Source organism: Podarcis liolepis (assembly GCF_965112155.1).
Source record: "Podarcis liolepis genome assembly, chromosome: 8".
NCBI lineage: Eukaryota > Metazoa > Chordata > Lepidosauria > Squamata > Lacertidae > Podarcis > Podarcis liolepis.
The window spans coordinates 27319059-27336819 of NC_139560.1; the positions used below are offsets into that span (position 1 = coordinate 27319059).

The 17761-nt window shown below is 45.1% G+C and overlaps 1 protein-coding gene across 1 annotated transcript in view; it reads right to left on the bottom strand.

Moving 5' to 3' along the window:
* Positions 1-15636, bottom strand: part of NECAB1 (N-terminal EF-hand calcium binding protein 1) — a 40210-nt gene extending 24574 nt beyond the window's left edge. Inside the window, exons 1-3 of the mRNA XM_083517387.1 lie at positions 15096-15636; positions 12717-12741; positions 4950-5058 (exon numbers count right to left, since the gene is read on the bottom strand). Coding sequence (XP_083373513.1) covers positions 4950-5058; positions 12717-12741; positions 15096-15206 — 245 coding nt within the window. The 5' untranslated portion in view covers positions 15207-15636. The remainder of the gene's footprint in view (positions 1-4949; positions 5059-12716; positions 12742-15095) is intronic.
* Between the last annotated feature and the right edge of the window lie 2125 nt (positions 15637-17761).

The following is a 17761-nucleotide window of genomic DNA, read 5'->3' on the forward strand; positions in this document are numbered from 1 at the left end:
CAGCCTATCATCAGGCTGACTGGCTGGTTACGGTTAAAAAAACACAATTGAAATGTAACATTATAGAACAAGTCCTCCTTTCTTTATCTATCTTTAGAACCCTGGTATTCTCCTGCCTGTTATCCTAATGAGCACTTAAGCCAACACAACAGGAAAATAACAACGATAAGCTTTGGATTTAACATTTCTGGGGATTTAGGCAACAAGCTATTAACAAATAAACAAAAAACAGGATTCATACAGTTATTATCACATTGCCCTCAGAGTCTGGGGAAAACCTAAGATCCTCAAAGCAGAAGCGCTGCCTTGGGGGAATAAATTTGACCGTACAACTAATGTGCAAACACTGTGCATCTTATGTAGTGTGAACAGTTCATCTGCAAAGATCCTAACATTACCTCTAGAACTAGCTGAAAGACTATTAAACAGACATCGGGGAGCTCTTACAGCTTAATGCATGCCTGAGGCCACCTGGCACGTTCCGCCAGAGGCATCTAGCCTCCCCCTCCAGCAGTTTACAGGCATTCTAGGTGTGCTAAATGAACACATATTGGGGCATATGGGCAGTGCCGGATTCATGTATAAGCTAAACAAGCTATAGCTTAGGGCGCCAGTCTCTTGGGGGCCCCCAAAAAATTTAAAGGAAAAAACCACTGGATGTACATTTCCAAAATATAAGATAAAAAACAAATAAAATAAAATCTACACACAGCAACCGTGTTTTGTGTTGTGTAGGCTCCACTTTGTTATGTGCAAATGGCTTTCAACACCTATTAGGTCCATAAATAACCATATAGCATATATTCAAGACAAAAAACAGTGAGAATTTGTTGTTGACAAAGAACAGTTGGACATATAAAGAGCCCCATTACCTTCAGTAACTTAGGGCCCCATCAAACCTAAATCTGGCCCTGCAAATGGGTATTAAATGGAATATCTGTAGATAGGTCATGTGCAAATCTAAGGTGCCGTGCACATTTACGCTTGCCCAGGGGAAACTGCTGTTTACTGCTAAAATGGAATGGAGTACGTCGGGTTTTCTGCAGTTTGTTCTGACTGAGTGGTAAACAGCGGGTTTTCCTGGGGAATGCGGTGGGGCAAACGGAAAACCACTCAGACCCATGCCTAGAAAGCACGGGACAAGCAGAAGTGTGGACAACCCCCCAAACACAAGAGAATTCGGATTACATGCAGACTGCTGTCCAGTTATGCAGCTGTAAGAACGAGTGCTGTTTGCTGACATTCTAATGAATATGTACCGGTTGGGAGTAGGGTGGCCATTTGCAATTCATCATCAAAAGAAAAAGAGGATACATAAAATTCACATACAGTGGTACCTCGGGGGTTACATACGCTTCAGGTTACATACGCTTCAGGTTACAGACTCCACTAACCCAGAAATAGTGCTTCAGGTTAAGAACTTTGCTTCAGGATGAGAACAGAAATCGTGCTCCGGCGGTGCGGCGGCAGCAGGAGGCCCCATTAGCTGAAGTGCTGCTTCAGGTTAAGAACAGTTTCAGGTTAAGAACGGACCTCCGGAACGAATTAAGTACTTAACCTGAGGTACCACTGTACACAGCCTTAGGTACCACTGTATTCTCTCAAATTTCAGCAGCGCCCTGCACAACACTAAAATTCAGCACTCCCCCTGCCCCTCGCACTCTGTTCTACAGCATTGTTTTGGCACCCCATGCAGTGGGGCACCCAGTGTGGCCACACTGGTCACATTACCCTAAAACTGACTCTGGTGTAAGGGTGCACATTTTAAAGTAATGCCTATAATTCGGACAGAGATACAATACACCTCGCCATAGTAGAGAAGCACACCCTCCAACATTTCTTAAGTAAAAATAGGGCTATCTTATACAACAATAATAATTTTACTATTTATACCCTAGCCATCTGACTGGGTTGCCCCAGCCACTCTGAGAGGCTTCCATGATATATAAAAACACAATAAACATTAAAAAGCTTCCCTACACAGGGCTGTCTTCAGATGGCTTGGGGTCACATTTTACTATTTATACTCTCCAACATTACTCTGGTGAAAATAGGGACGCTGGTGGCGCTATGGGTTAAACCACAGAGCCTTGGGCTTGCCGATCAGAAGGCTGGCAGTTCGAATCCTCACGACAGGGTGAGCTCCCGTTGTTCGGTCCCAGCTCCTGCCAACCTAGCAGTTCGAAAGCATGCAGTGCAAGTAGATAAATAGGTTCTGCTCCGGCGGGAAGATAAACGGCTGTGCGCTGCTCTGGTTTGCCAGAAGCGGCTTGGTCATGCTGGCCACATGACCTGGAAGCTGTCTGTGGACAAACACCGGCTCCCTCGGCCAGTAAAGCGAGATGAGTGCCGTAACCCCAGAGTCGTCCGTGACCGGACCTAATGGTCAGGGGTCCCTTTACCTTTACCATACCTGCCAATATTTCTTCGCTGAAAATTGGGACGTTCTGGGATCAAATCAGAAACGGGGATGCCTTCTGTAAATCTGGGACTGTCCCTGGAAAATAGGGACACTTTGAGGGTCTGGGGCAGCCTGTGAGCAGGTGACCTGTGTTTTCGTGTGTGTGCTGGGGCTGCTGTCCACCCACTAACTGGTGATGAGGAACCTCATAGCCCCGTGCTCCCCTTCTTTATCCTCAAACCAGATTTGGACCAGATAGAGCACTCCTTCAAACAGAGGGCTGTCCCCCTAGAGAAAAACCTGCTGGCATGATGAGACAACAGTGACACCTCCCTCTCTCCCATTCACTGAATGCACAGGGCTATGGTGTGGTGGTTGAAGTGTCAAAACTCCTCGCCATGTGTAGAGAGGACCCATCCTGTGAGTTTACAAACTAGTCCTTTTTCTGATAGGGTAAAAACAGTCCCCCGCTGTTTCACAAAGGAATGATGGGGTGGCAAGGTTCAAGGCCACAGCTGGTGTTAATCAGAGTAATCAGTAAAGCTTGGTAAAGGTAGCTGCAGATTTGATGCAAGGCCTCCATACACCAGCTGAGCCCAGAGCCTCTAATTGTAATTTTGAATCGTCTTAAAGCGGAATTTTGAGCCCTGTTCCAGCAAACGGCAGGGCGGAACTTGAGGGTCGATCTTCCCAATTTGCATATTCTTCGCTTTCACCTTTCACTGGGCTACAGATAAGATATACCAGCAGAGCAGCTCTTTTGCTTCTGTCTAAAGCTCAGAATCTACTTCTGCAGCAGCTCTAAATATTAAGTAGGCAATTATTTCTTTTAGCTCATGATTGAACATGTTCTCCTCTGAACTGTAACGCAGATATTCAAGGTGAAATAGTGCAATTGGCATGACTTTCCCAGTAACTGCATCACGACATACTGTGGTATAAATAATGCTGTGTTCTAAACTGCAACCCACTCTGGGACCTTAAGAGTGGCGGGTGGATCATAAATCAAAGGAATAATGTAAGAATGCAGTTTCTGGGGAAATCATACACCAATGCAAGGCAGAGGAGCCAAGCCAGAAGAAAAGGGAGCAAACCTGGTTGGCTTCAGAAGGAAGAAAGAAAATGATATACAGGCGCAACGTACACAGGTTAATACATTAGCAGGGTTTTAAGAATACTTGTCATTTTATTATGAAGGGACAATAAGTAATTCAAATGGTTAAAATTTTACAATGGACATGTAGTATCTTGATATACAATGGAACCAAGGAAGGAAATAGGGGGAAGTCAATTTGTTCTGTTTGGATTCTTTTTTTATTATTGCTGTTTGTTTTATTTTTGTTACTATTGGAAAATTAATAAAATGTTATTTTAAAAAATGCTTCCTAATATTAATGACATAGCCCAGTTCTATGCATGTTTACTCAGCAGCAAACCCCACAGAGTTCAAGGGGACTTTCCCCAAGTAAGTATACAGGACTGAGGCTCTTTGCAATCACTGGTCAAAGTGATGTATCATCATTTGCATTGAACAAACTGGAAATCAAGAATGACCAATAGCAACTTGCCCAAGGCTACTCACTGAGACATAGGCTATGATGGCACCTGAACTCACATCTCCTAGGCTCAGGCTCAACATCCTATCCAGAAAAACTGGCCTTTCTAATCAAAGACACTAAGGATCAGCCTGGAGATGTGTGACATTCTAAGCACTGAGCTATGGTCATGCCTCTTTTCAAGCAGAAGTAGAATATGGATGGGGAACCTGTAATATTCTTAAGTGGGTCCCTATTCACATGGCTGCACACCTTCCATGGACCACAGGAGAACAGCAGAATGCCTACTTTATAAAACTGGAACTACCTCGGAGGCCAGCTTACATAGAACAGGCAGAGGGCTGAAACACAAATAATATACAGGGTCATGGTGCTCTACCATTGAGTTATGATGAGCCTTCCTTCTCAAAAGAGGCAAAATAAATAATAATATATTTATACCCCGCCCATCTGACTGGGTTTCCCCAGCCATTCTGGGCAGCTCCCAAAAAAAATGATGATGATGATGATGATGTGATAAAACATCAAACATTAAAAAATTCCCTAAACAGGGCTGCCTTCAGATGTCTTCTAAAAGTCAAATAGTTGTTTATTTCCTTGACATCTGATGGAAGGGCGTTCCACAGGGTGGGCACCACTACCAAGAAGGCCCTCTGCCTAGTTCCCTGTAACCTCATTTCTTGCAGTGAGGGAACCGCCAGAAGGCCCTCGGAGCTGGATCTCAGTGTCCAGGCTGAACATTGGGGGTGGGAAAAAAACAAACTGGGAGTTACAAGGGAGATGAATTACCCATTTATTGTTATTTTTGTAGCATCTTGTTTAGAAACACAGAATGCAGGCCATGGGCACCAAACAGGGTATATATAGGCTGCTGTTCCATGGCATTTCATATGCTATTCGTAAAGCTGCAGTTTCCCCAGGAAAATTCATATTGCACAACCATACTGCCTTTCTAAAGGCTGCCCATATGACTTTTAAATAACGTTACCCACTCTGTATTGTGCGTGTCGATGGTGTGAAACAACTCGTGCAGTTCCTCTCTGCTCAGGATTCCATCAGCGAAGTAAGCTTTGAATTCATCAAAGGACAGTTTGCCATCATCTGAAATCAAAGACGCAGAAGGAAAATTGGTTGCACAGATGGCTGGTTTTCCCCTTGAAAATCAAATTGATTCTAGGAAGGTGTTTCTTTAAACAACAACAAGTTTTCTCATTTTTAATCTCTGCGTAGAGCTGAGCTCTAATACTAAAGGGGGGGGGGGAGAGGAAGCAAGAGAGTTAACAAAACCAACGATCAATAGATAAGCACAACAGCAGGATACTTCATGTCTTTCCTTAGGGAAACACTTTGGTTTTGTTTGTTTTTTTAATGTATTTTTATTAAAGATTTTCTTGATTTACAAAAGTATGTGCAATGTCTCTCTCTCGTATTTTTCCCATGTAACATTTTTACAAATCACTTTCATTTGTTGAGACATTAGGAAGAAAATGTGGTGTAGTGGTTAAGAGCGGTAGACTCCTAATCTGGGGAACCGGGTTCGCGTCTCCGCTCCTCCACATGCAGCTGCTGGGTGACCTTGGGCCAGTCACACTTCTTTGAAGTCTCTCAGCCCCACTCACCTCACAGAGTGTTTGTTGTGGGGGAGGAAGGGAAAGGAGAATGTTAGCCGCTTTGAGACTCCTTAAAGGGAGTGAAAGGCAGGATATCAAATCCAAACTCTATCAAATCCAAAAGGGGGAAAGGGGTGGGGTCGGGTGGTGATGTTTCTATTTTACTTACTATACGTAGGGTTTGGTGTCAGCGTTGCTTGTGCAGGTTTTCTGCTGTTCACTTGTGTTCCTTTGGTGGTGAGAGAGGTTGGGGTTGGCCTAGGGTGTGGCTGTTCATTTGTGGTTGGCTGTGGTGGTCTTCGTTTTCGCGTGTGAGTGGGGTGGGTGGGTGTTTTGGTTCAAGTTAGCCATACTGATTTGTATGCTGTTGGTGGATTTTTGTCATTGTCTTGTTGGGCTGTGTATGTGATAAAGGGGAGCCATACCGGGGTGAAGGCATCTTCTTCTATTTGTCCCCATGTCAGTTTCAGTTTATTGGTTAATTTTTCTAGTAAGGCTGTTTCCAATATTATCTAAGCATCAGTGTTTGGTATCTTGGTGGCATCAGAAAGAAGGCAGAAATATAAGCAGCCTGAGGCTGGAATTGAAATGTGGGCATTTAAAAAGCAATATATCAAAGTTAGCCCCAAACTGGAGATTTTTGTGTGAGGATGCACTCACTTCATGTCAATCCAGCCAAGACTAATGATGAATCTTGGTGAATTTTTTTACCCAAAGCTTCAAACTTGTTAACATCTGTCATCACCAAGGGCCGATCTTCTCAAGGCTGGAACCCCCACCACTCCGGTAATATTTGAATGGTGCCAATTCTCATGTACAACTACTCCCAGGACAATGCAGAGCTGGTGCATGAACTTCTCACCCGACACACTGCTATTCCCACATGATTTAAACGGGACCTGAGCACAGGAAAGCAGAAACCCCACCTGTAACTGGAGGGGAGGGTATGAACCTGGCCTGGTGGGCGCTGGGCCATCAGTCCTTCCTTGCCCCCAGAATCTGGTCAACCAAAACTCCTGGACCTGGCTCGCCAAATTGTTATAAGAAAAAAACTGCTCCTTTTACCTTATGGGGTATCCAAGAGCCTGTATAGCAGGGGTCGGCAAGGTTTACCGGCCATGAGACGGATCACTCCCACAAAGATTGTCCATGGGCTGGACTGGTGCAGCGCAACGCTGGAAATTGCATCTGCGCATGTCTGCAGCGCTGGAAATTGCTTTTGCACATGCCCAGAGGCCAAAAATCGTGCCTGTGCAGAAGCAATTTCTGACACCACTCAGCGAGTCCCCGCGCTGCGCCACTTTAGTGAGCGGGCGGCTTGGTTTGGGGTAGCTCGTGGGCCACATCCGGCCCATGGGCTGCACGTTGCCGACCCCTGCTGTATAGAGTCATTATGTAGGTTCCCTATCAGCAGAAGAAAATAACAGAGGCCAACCAGAGAATATTGAGAAGCAAAGCAGCTAGTAAGCCTGATCTTTATTAAACTGTTTCAACAGGGTGCTCACACCCCTATGCAGGAGGGAGGAGGAACCCAGAATATTGGTGTGCAAACTCTTATATAGACTTTTGAAATTCCCACCCTGTGGCTCAAGGCCACCCCCCTATACATCATATATACATCACTGAAGGGGCGGTCTACAGCAGAAATCCTGTTTCATAACAGAACCACACGTAAAAAAGGTTACGTGAGGAAGAAGAAAACCGTTTCCATCTGTCGCTACAGGAAGTGTGCCGCAAAGCTGCTATTATTTGAAGGAGTGTGGTCATACTGGTTCATACTTTGCTGGGAATGTTTAAGCATGCTAGAGTTGCAGAACATGGCTGCCGATTCCTCCACATTAGACCCCAGATATCTCCCAATGTGTGCTGCTTCTTCATGATTTTTAACCCAACAACTATGGTTTCCTGCACAATTGTGCAAAACAGTGGGCTGATTTCTGGAGGTTATATGCAAGGTTGAGGGTGTGCACAGCCCTGTGGTTCCTACACGATTACAAGTTAAAAACCAACCTGAAGGGGTGCTAATTACTGAGTTGGCTTTTTAAACAACAGAGCCCAAACTTGCACACAATCAAGCAGAGTATCTTCCTAAGCTTGTTTGTAGCAATGCAAGATATGAAAAGATATAAAAATTACACGCCAATATTAAGCACAGTAACATAGCTAAGGGATAATAATCACGAGCTGCTAAATATAATGGCACAATACTTTTGCTTTCTCTTCTCTTCTTTTTTCGGCAGAACAGTCTTAAACATCAAATTCAGAATCTAAATGTGCCTGTCATTTGGCATCAAATGTGAAACACTGACTGAATGGCAAGAATAAATTTGCCTTGATAAATATGTGATTTTGTAAGTAGCTTGACTTCTACATCCTCCAGGCAACAAGTTCGCTCAGCTCTTAACATACTACTGCATGCCACCCCTTTGAGTGAAGCGAGATTCCAGGGGTACCAGGCATGCTTTACACAGGGTCTGTGGTTCCTTTTGGACAATTAGGCACAGCAGAGACTACAGTGCCTTTCTAATATATGGCTTGCATACACACACACACACACACACACACACACAACCTGAAACTTTCAACAGAGAACGTTCAGCACTTCAATATCCCAAAGAGGGTTCTGTCCCTCTCATTTGCACAGCACTGCTTCCAAGAACTGACACCAGCATCTCTCTCCAGCACATTGTTTCTTAATGCTAAACTGCCATTCTAAAACTCCAGTCCTCCCTCTAAAACTATGGTACTGCCTTTAAAACTACGTCCTTCTGTTCAGGGATGAAGGAAACCCATCCATTTGCAAATGAGATTTGCCTTCTTGTCCTTTGACTTGCCAGTGGCTCAATACCCCAAAGAAAATTAGCTTTCACCCATGTTGATTGCCTAGGATTAAAGGGGGATGGATGGCTGATACTCGATTTAGGAAGATTGCCTAGGTTAATTAACTCTTCATATATGCTTATCGCAGGGGATTAACAGGGGCTAAAACATCTTAAATACACATGAGTCTGGCTATTACTTCCAAGGAAATTAGTTTTGGCACCCCCAAACCTTAATTAAAACCTGGCTGTAAATTTATCGGGAATTTAGGACATCTTGCACCCCCAGGTTCATAACAATATTATAATGCTGGATCAAATATTATTTGCAAAACCATGGAAAAACCTAGAAAAATGGGCTTCTTAGGAAAACGCAAAAATTAACAGCCATGCTTAATGAAGGAGAGAGGTTTAGAGAAGACATTAGTGAATGGAATCTGGTAACGCAATGACGTTAACTCTTTATTCAAGGAAGCTGAAACAGCGCAGGCCTAGTGATCCTAAAATCCTCTTTCCAGTTAAGTCTTGCTGCAGTGAGGTACAGTTGTACCTTGGAAGTCGAATGGAATCCGTTCCGGAAGTCTGTTCAACTTCCAAAACATTTGGAAACCAAACCACAGCTTCCAACTGGCTGCAGGAAGCCGCGTCGGATATTTGGCTTCCAAAAATAGTTCGCAAACCGAAACGGTCACTTCCGGGTTTGTGGCGTTCGGGAGCCAAACGTTCAAGAACTAAGCTGTTTGAAAACCAAGGTACGACTGTAGTTACAAGGACGGAAGGTCCGCTCCTTCCCACTGCTCTCTAATGCTCCTCTTCTTGAGGGTCTTTCCCAAGCAGTCACAGACTGCATCTGCTCACAACCACTCTCTACTTTGCCCTCTTTGTGTGTTCTAGGAGACCAGGGGAGAGGGGAGCCGGTCGCAGCACCATCTCTGTTTCCTCTGCTTCTGTCTCTGAGTCTGAACCACTCTCTGCCACAGCCTCTTCCTGCTCACTAAACCCTGTTACCTCTTCAGCTTCCAACACCTCCTCCTCCCAGTCTGCTCCCTCTTTTCCCTCTCACCACTTATCCTCATCCCACCACCAATCCCCTGACTCTGAGCCTTCTTCCCTTAAGGGTTCCTCAGCCTTGTGCCTCCAAGTGGTTCTGACTCCAGTCAGTCCATGACAATATGTTTAATGACAAGAGTTCAGAAATGGCAAGCGGTAAGTGGAGGGTGAACTGCTTGTTTGGGGAGGCACTTGTCCCCCAATCCCTTCTGACACCATTTGTGATGGAAGTGGCAGCCCCTATGATGGTAGTCATCTACAGATTTTTGTAACTCCTGGTGGAAGAAGCTGTTCAAGGCTGCCTAGGTAGGCATGTGGAAGTCAGAGGGGGCATAGTCTCCCTGCCCCATAATAATAATAATAATAATAATAATAATAATAATAATATTTATTATTTATACCCCACCCATCAGGCTGGGCTTCCCAGCCCTGGGCGGCTTCCAACAAAATATTAAAATACAGTAATGCATCAAACATTAAAAACTTCCCTAAACAGGGTTGCCTTCAGATTTCTTCTAAAAGTCTGGTAGTTGTTCTCTTTGACATCGGGTGGGAGGGCATTCCACAGGGCGGGTGCCACTACCGAGAAGGCCCTCTGCCTGGTTCCCTGTAACTTGGCTTCTCACAGCGAGGGAACCGCCAGAGGGCCCTCGGCGCTGGACCTCAGTGTCCAGGTAGAATGATGGGGTTGGAGATGCTCCTTCAGATATACTGGACTGAGGCTGCATCATCAAGCACCAAGGCTGCATATGTTATTTTCCAAAGAAGGCTGAAAGCTTCTCCACACCAGATTTCCTGGCTCTCTTGTAGAAACAGTGAAGTAAAAAACAAAACAAAAAACCATCTCTCAACCCAATTTAGGGCTGTCTCCAGGCTCACAGTGGCCACAAGGGAATAGCCCTCACTCAACCCAACCTTGAACTAAACAATGCCCAGGTCCCACAAGAAGGGCTTCAGCTAGTTTCTCTCAGTGATTTTCAAAGTAGAAGAAAGATGCCAATTTTCTGTCCTCTGATCTTTCCAAAAGTTCACATCTTGAAGACAAGACGAACCATGAAGTGAAAGCCTTTGCTGAAATCCCATTTTCTTCAGATGAAAAGTTAACCAAATGCAGTATCATTCCCCCTGGCAACATATCTTTTGAGAAATTATTTCACCCACCTTCCTGATCTCACATACTCTCTTCCTAACGTGTTTCATTAGCATTTTCTCAAGTAGTCATAGAAACCTGTTTAGAGCTCTTTGGAGAATAAACTAAACTCTAAAAGGTAATATATATATATATATTGTTTTATATGAGAATGGTGTTTATCTCTGGCAGCTTACCCACCAACAATGTGTTCAGTAAAGGAAGATTATATGGACTTTCCCAGCGGGCTGCAGTCTAACACATAAATCCTAACGACAGGGTGTAAAAGTTTTCCTAGGAAAAATAGGAAACTACCTTACATATTGAAGCAGACCAGTAGCTTGATAATACCTACACTGACTGGCAGCAGCTCTCTTGGGTTTCAGGAAGGGGACACTCCCAGCCCTAGCTGGAGAGGCCGGGGATTGAACCTGGGACGTTTTACACTAAGATTTAGCTGCCCAGTTCTTTCTTACAGCAAGGAGCTTAGGACCCAAGGCCCAAGTAGCTATTCTGGCAATGGTTCCACCCAGATCCATCATATTAAAACAATTCAATGCTTCAACAGAATTAAAACAAACAAACCCTCTCTTACACTGTACACAATTTGACAAGGGTGTTATTAAACCTAATCCATGCATCAAAACTTTAGATACTCTTTGGGGTAAATATAAACATAAATTAAGTCAGGGACTCTCAATTCTGGCATCATTTACCTATAACAAAAAATGGAGGAAGAGGTTCCATTGGGTAATATTAATTTATGGAAAATGCATGGGATCATAGAACTTAAGGAAAATCTACCAACTGAGTTGGCTCAGAGGACACATCCACTTCAGAAAGACTTTGGGGGGGGGTTGGGGGGAAGGGAACATTGAGGGTTGGTCACAGTTTTTGTTTTTTTTACCATATAAACTCTCTACACATCATGTATTCTCAGTCAACTATGCTGTGCCTTTCCTCAGTCCTTAATTATTGTCTGCCTTTTAGGAATGCAGTTAGAAGGAAATGTAAACACTGCACAGATGTTTCTATGCAGGACCCAGTTTCTATTTGCAACGCAAGATTTCTGTTTAGATCTTGTATTGTGAAAGCGGGAGTAGCAGATCTGGAAGTCAAAACTGAACTTATTGAGGTTACCATAATAAAGCTCTTGGCCCACCCGTTCCGGGACTTTCAACTATAACTAGCACTTAGGTAAGGGTAAAGGGGACCCCTGACCATTACGTCCAGTCGTGACCGACTCTGGGGTTGCGACGCTCATCTCACTTTATTGGCCGAGGGAGCCAACGTACAGCTTCCGGGTCATGTGGCCAGCATGACTAAGCTGCTTCTGGCGAACTAGAGCAGCACACGGAAACGCCGTTTACCTTCCTGCCGGAGTGGTACCTACTTATCTACTTGCACTTTGACGTGCTTTTGAACTGCTAGGTTGGCAGGAGCAGGGACTGAGCAACGGGAGCTCACCCCGTCATGGGGATTCGAACCGCCGACCTCCTGATCAGCAAGTCCTAGGCTCTGTGGTTTAACCCACAGCGACACCCACGTACCTTAACTAGCACTTAGCATTAGGTAAATTAAAGCAACTACCTTAGGTTGTGGATGCTAAGGTGAGGAATGTCACTGAGGTGCTAAAAGATGCAGTGTGTCGTGTGGCCTGCCTGGTTCTCTCAGGTGCAGTGAAAGATGCTGTCCTATTATTGCCATAGTTGAAGAAAGCATCTTTCTAGAGAGCAACTCTGTTCCCTGCATCTCTTTTAGTCCCAGTCTGAACTGCTCGCCTTTCCACAGACACAAAATTAGTACATTAGGACCTCCAACCTTTATAACCTATGGCAACAAATCACTTGTACTTGTCCACCTATTTTGCATAACAAAACCAGATCTGTTTTGCACATTTGACCAGTCAAACAGTCCTTCTACTGTCCAGAAAGCAGTCTTCCAGTGACGGAAAAGCAAGAACAAATCTGTCTTGCCACCAGCATCCCACAGATAAAACCATCAGTGCCACTGTGTGCTACCAATACTACAGAAAGCCCATTTCAGAGCACTCTATAATCCAATGCAAAGAGTCAAACTAAATATCCCAATGGAATCCCTTAGTGCTTTAACACTACATTTCTCTGAAAATAAAGAAGTAATTGGACTTACCATTTTTATCTGCTCTTCTCAGGACCTGCAAAGAAATAAATTCAGGCTTAGTGAATTATACTGATGGTACCTCTCCCCAAAACTCCTAATGACTGCTCCCAACGACTTCATGTAGATGAAGGCCCAAAGACCCCCTTGGCAAACTGGACGATAGCTGTTCCAACCCAAAGATTATAGTGATTACTGTATCTCAGTACAGGTAATATTTCTGGAGGTAACATTTTCAGTTGGATAAGGGATGGTGAATGTGTTCCAAAGTGCATCCATGCTAAGTGGGGAGTCATTCTCAGTCATGCGCAAATTAGCAACTGCATGGAATATGGCTACCAACTTGTACTGGTGGCCACCAACCAAAGATGGCTTGGGAATATTTTGCTCAATGTGAGGCTTGAACCCATGACCATGAAAATAAAAGTCTTGTGTTCTACTGGCTGAACTATCCCAACGGTATTTAGCACATGATATAATCAACATACAATAGTATTTATTATTTAGCAGGATCTGACCATTAATTGTGTATGGGATTCAACGTCTGATGCTTGTCAAAACCTTGTAACCCAACAAAAAACCCCCACTATTTTAAAGGCTTGTTTTCCCTCTGCCAGGCTTAAGACAGCAGCCGCTGCAGCTGAATGTACCTGATGTAATCTTATACCGTCTTAATTTACCAGCTTCTTGTGCACAGGATTTCCCCCTAGATGCCTGATAAATGCCAGCCATCCTTTCTCTACATGCTTACAATATTAATTAAGCTGGCACCTCTGATTGACAAGATGGACTGGTTCTGTTGCAGATTTTGGTCTCTTTTCTGTGCTTCTCTAGATTCGCTTTGTTTCTTACAATGCCTCCTTTTTACATAAATAATTTTTGAGATTAAATTTTAATTAAATTTTAGTTTTAATTATATTTTTAAATTTAATATTTTTTTTCAAAAAAATGCATTTATATTCTTTTGTGTGACTTTTGAGGACCTTTTTGGGTGGAAAATTGATCTATACAATTTAATATCTATCGTATTGCATCATATCACAGCCTATCCAAGCACTAAATGAGATACAGTATAGATGTCCTTCCATTTTCCATGGCAATCAATTAATATTCGAAAACAGTCTGGCTGTCCATAAGAAAGTGACCCAATTAGTAATTTGAAGTTTTTAATTTCCATTCATATGTCTTTAGCCACTGAAATTAATCAGCACAATTAACTTAGTTTAACCCACATTTATGTTTATTTATTCTTACAAAAGAAAAACTTTAATGCGTTAGAGGAAAATAGTATAATTTTGCCTCCTACAAATGATGGTGTGGATTCCATTTTTTACTTTGATTTGCTCTCCCCATTTGACAGGCTAACTTGCTTCTCTTTCTATGACTGCAATCCTACCCACACTTACCTGGGAGTAAGCCTCACTCAAATGCAGACTTACTTCTGAGTTGATACAAAAAAGGTTAGGATTTGTGCGATGAGGCCCCCGCCCCTCAATTCTTATTTTTCTATACAAGTGTATCAGAACGCCACTTTCTACGCTGCCTTATCACCCTGCATACTAAAAACAGTAATAAAAAAAATCTCCAAGGAAATTATGCATTGAAGATTCCCGCAATGCCCCTCGACGCTATCACAGATCTTTCTTTTTACTACGGGAGTACTATACATATTCGGTAGCAACCTTGAGTAGCAACCGAGCAGCAAAACGTTTTTTTCACCTCCCCATTTATCCTATCAATTTCGGAGGCGTCAGAAGAACACAAGATGTGGATGTCTATGATCCCATTCTCCAGTGCTTTTGTAAAGTTTTTTTTTTTTAGTCTGAGGGAGGGGTGTTTAACTGATTCACCTGTGCCATTTCTCAACCCCCCCCCCCGAAACTAGGAACGTAACGAGGAAGAGAAGAAAGGACTTTGTGTTGAGACACCGCGCCTGCGATTTGCCTCCTGTATGGTTCAATTTTGGGGATGCTCATGGCATCTAAAATGTTGAGGATCAAGATTTTTTAAAAACCCAAAACCATGTTCCAGCATGGTCCCCTAAGAGCTGCCGGACTCTTTTTACCCTGTTGGGTGGCTCATAAATCTAATCATCATCATCATCATCTCTGCATGATAGGCAAACATTCAACAGGTGCCGCTTGCCTCCTCGGTCCGCAGATCCAGCGAGCGGCGGAAGCTTCACCTGTGGATCGTTTGCAGCTCTCGGAGACGCAGGTAGGAGCCCGGTGGGGAACAGGCGGCCACCCCCCCCAAACCCCCCTCCACGCTCCCTTCCAGGGAAAACTTTCATCCAGAAGATGCTGAAGCTTGGGGGGGGGGGACGGAGGGGAGATCACCAACCAAGCAAGCGCAACAGCTACAACCCAGAGTGACAGGCGCCCTGCTTACGTCGAGAAAGATGGAGAGTCCTTTGGTCATGGTCAAGGCAGCGCGGAATTCTTCGCAGGCGTCCGCGGTAGAGGGAGACGTTTCCGCGCTACCATCCGCCGCGCCGTCCATGATGCCGGCTGCCGCGGCGAAAGTGGCGGAGGGCTGGGCTGGGCTGGGTGGGAGCGGCAGGCGCTGACGGCTCCTCCCTCCGGGCCAAAGGTCCCCCCCCCCCGGTCTTTGGGGGGCGTCCGGGCCGGGTCGCTGTCTCCGCTGCTCCGCCCTCGACGGGCCGAGGAGCGAAACGAAGGCGCGCTCTCGCTCACAGCCGTCGGCTTCCCTTCCTCCTTTCTTTCCCTCCGCCTTTGGGGGACTCGGCTGCCTGCTGCTGAATCGCCGCCCAGCTCGTTCTGAACCTTATTCGGTGAAGCAGCCTCGAACGCCTGCGTTCCTGAGCATGTGCAGAGTGCCTTTTCCTAGTTAGCTGTGCAGCAGCGGCGCGCAATACCGCTGCTCGGCGGACGTGGCAGATTTCGGAGGTCTCGCGTTTCCTTAGCAGGATTCGCCCACCCAGGCCAGGATCCTGCTTCCTGCAGCAGCCAATCAGGTGCATTTGGGAACACCACAAGTGGGGCTTGAAGGCAGAAATTGCTAGTCGGAGATATATGCTACCTCCGATCATGGGGGCTCCATAAAGGCTTAGTTCACATTAGAAGTTTAAAATGTAGCCATTCCCGCCCCGCCCGACCCAGCTGCATTTCAAGCCAAATTTGCATGGTGTGTTCACATCAGTGTGAGAAGGGGCAAGGATGTCTTCCTTCCCCAACTCATGGGATCTTTTTGGTTCTCTCTCCCCTGCAATCCCTCTACCAAAAAAATACTCATGAAGCTGCCCTCTGCATATGTAAGACAGCTGCTCGGGTGTTTACATTGGTGCTAACTCCACATCCAGTTTTCTGTATTCTTGTGCAAGAGTGTGTAAGCTGCCTTGGTTGGTAGAATGATGAAGTGCAACATCATCATCATCAAAGTATTGCTTCATACCTTTACATTTCAGGGCAGAGTCCCAGAACTGACAACAGATGCTAAGATTCATGGCATCTACACACGGTGCAATGATGTGTATTCAGTGCTGGGTGCAGGTGCCTTTTTGAGGTGCTGTGCACACAACAACATCCCTGTCCAACACTGCTTGCTGATCTGTTATGTACTGAGTTGAATAGGATCCAAAATGCAGCAGCTTGATTGCTCCTAGAACAATAGGCTCCAGAATGCAGCAGTCTGATTGGTCCACAGAAGCCACCTAATCCAGCTCCAGGTGGAAATGAATCTGCGACCTGATTGACCTACAGGAGAATCCTGGAATTAGCCAATCATGTGGGGCCCATTGTGTAAATAATGTATATAAAGCAGACATTCTAGGGGAACTTCCATTCCTCCTCATCACTATGAGCTGAATAAAGAGCATGAAATCCACTCTTGACTCTGAAGAAGAAGAAGAGTTTGGATTTGATACCCCGCCTTTCACTCCCCTTCAGGAGTCTCAAAGCGGCTAACATTCTCCTTTCCCTTCCTCTCCCACAACAAACACTCTGTGAGGTGAGTGGGGCTGAGAGACTTCAGAGAAGTGTGACTGGCCCAAGGTCACCCAGCAGCTGCATGTGGAGGATCGGGGAAGCGAACCCAGTTCCCCAGATAACGAGACTACCGTTCTTAACCACTACACCACACTGCCTCCGAGTATATGTCACGATCTAAAGTGCATTCTGCAGTAGCGATTGAAATCCATTTTGTGTGTGTTGTTGTTGCACCTGTCTGTCTCAAGAGACAAAGGAGTGCGCCACCAGAGGTGAAGTCAATCTGCTGCATTATTACCAAAGTGACCTCCCTGGGGCGCAAGCCTGGGCAGTGTGTATGGAGGTCCTGGGCTGCCCAGTCGACAAGACCCCCTTTTTGGCCTCGCTGGTGTGGCTGCAGGAGTTGCCAGAAGGAGGCGTACAAGACACCATCCAACTGTCTTAGGGACTCCACTCTAGATTTGTGTAGGGTTTACTCCTTAGCCTTTTCTTCTCCTGAAATTATATAGTATATGGTACTTGCTATATGCATGTGCACAGAGAACATGCTTTCTCGGGTCACCTCCACAAAATGGACAAAAAAGGAAGCAGAGCAGTAACTCTGCATATCAGTACAGTATATCAACACACCAGTTTCTGGCCCCTCTCTTTTGAAAGACTGCAGAAAAAAAATATTTTTAAAAAAGAGGTCTCCAGAAACACTAATGGAGGGGAATAGAGAACACCATCGCACACAAGTGTGAAAGCATGCCCACCCGTGTTCCCAGACAATATGAAGAGTAGCTGCCACTTTGGGTGACATTATCACTGTGGTGCAGTGGGTCAGTGCATCTGGCTGTTAACCGGAAGGTTGGTGGTTCGAGCCCACCCAGGGATGGCTGTGAACAGGATCCCTGCATTGCAGGTGGTTGGATCAGATGAAACTCAGGTGCCCTTCCAACTCTACTATCATTCTATGAGTCTACCATCATGAGACTCATTGCAAACAAAAGAGACTCTGTGTACAAAAGTGCACTGTGCAGAAAAGGACCCCTGTTTGTTTCAAAGGCTATATATGTGTACAGTGGTACCCCAGGTTACATACGCTTCAGGTTACAGACTCCACTAACC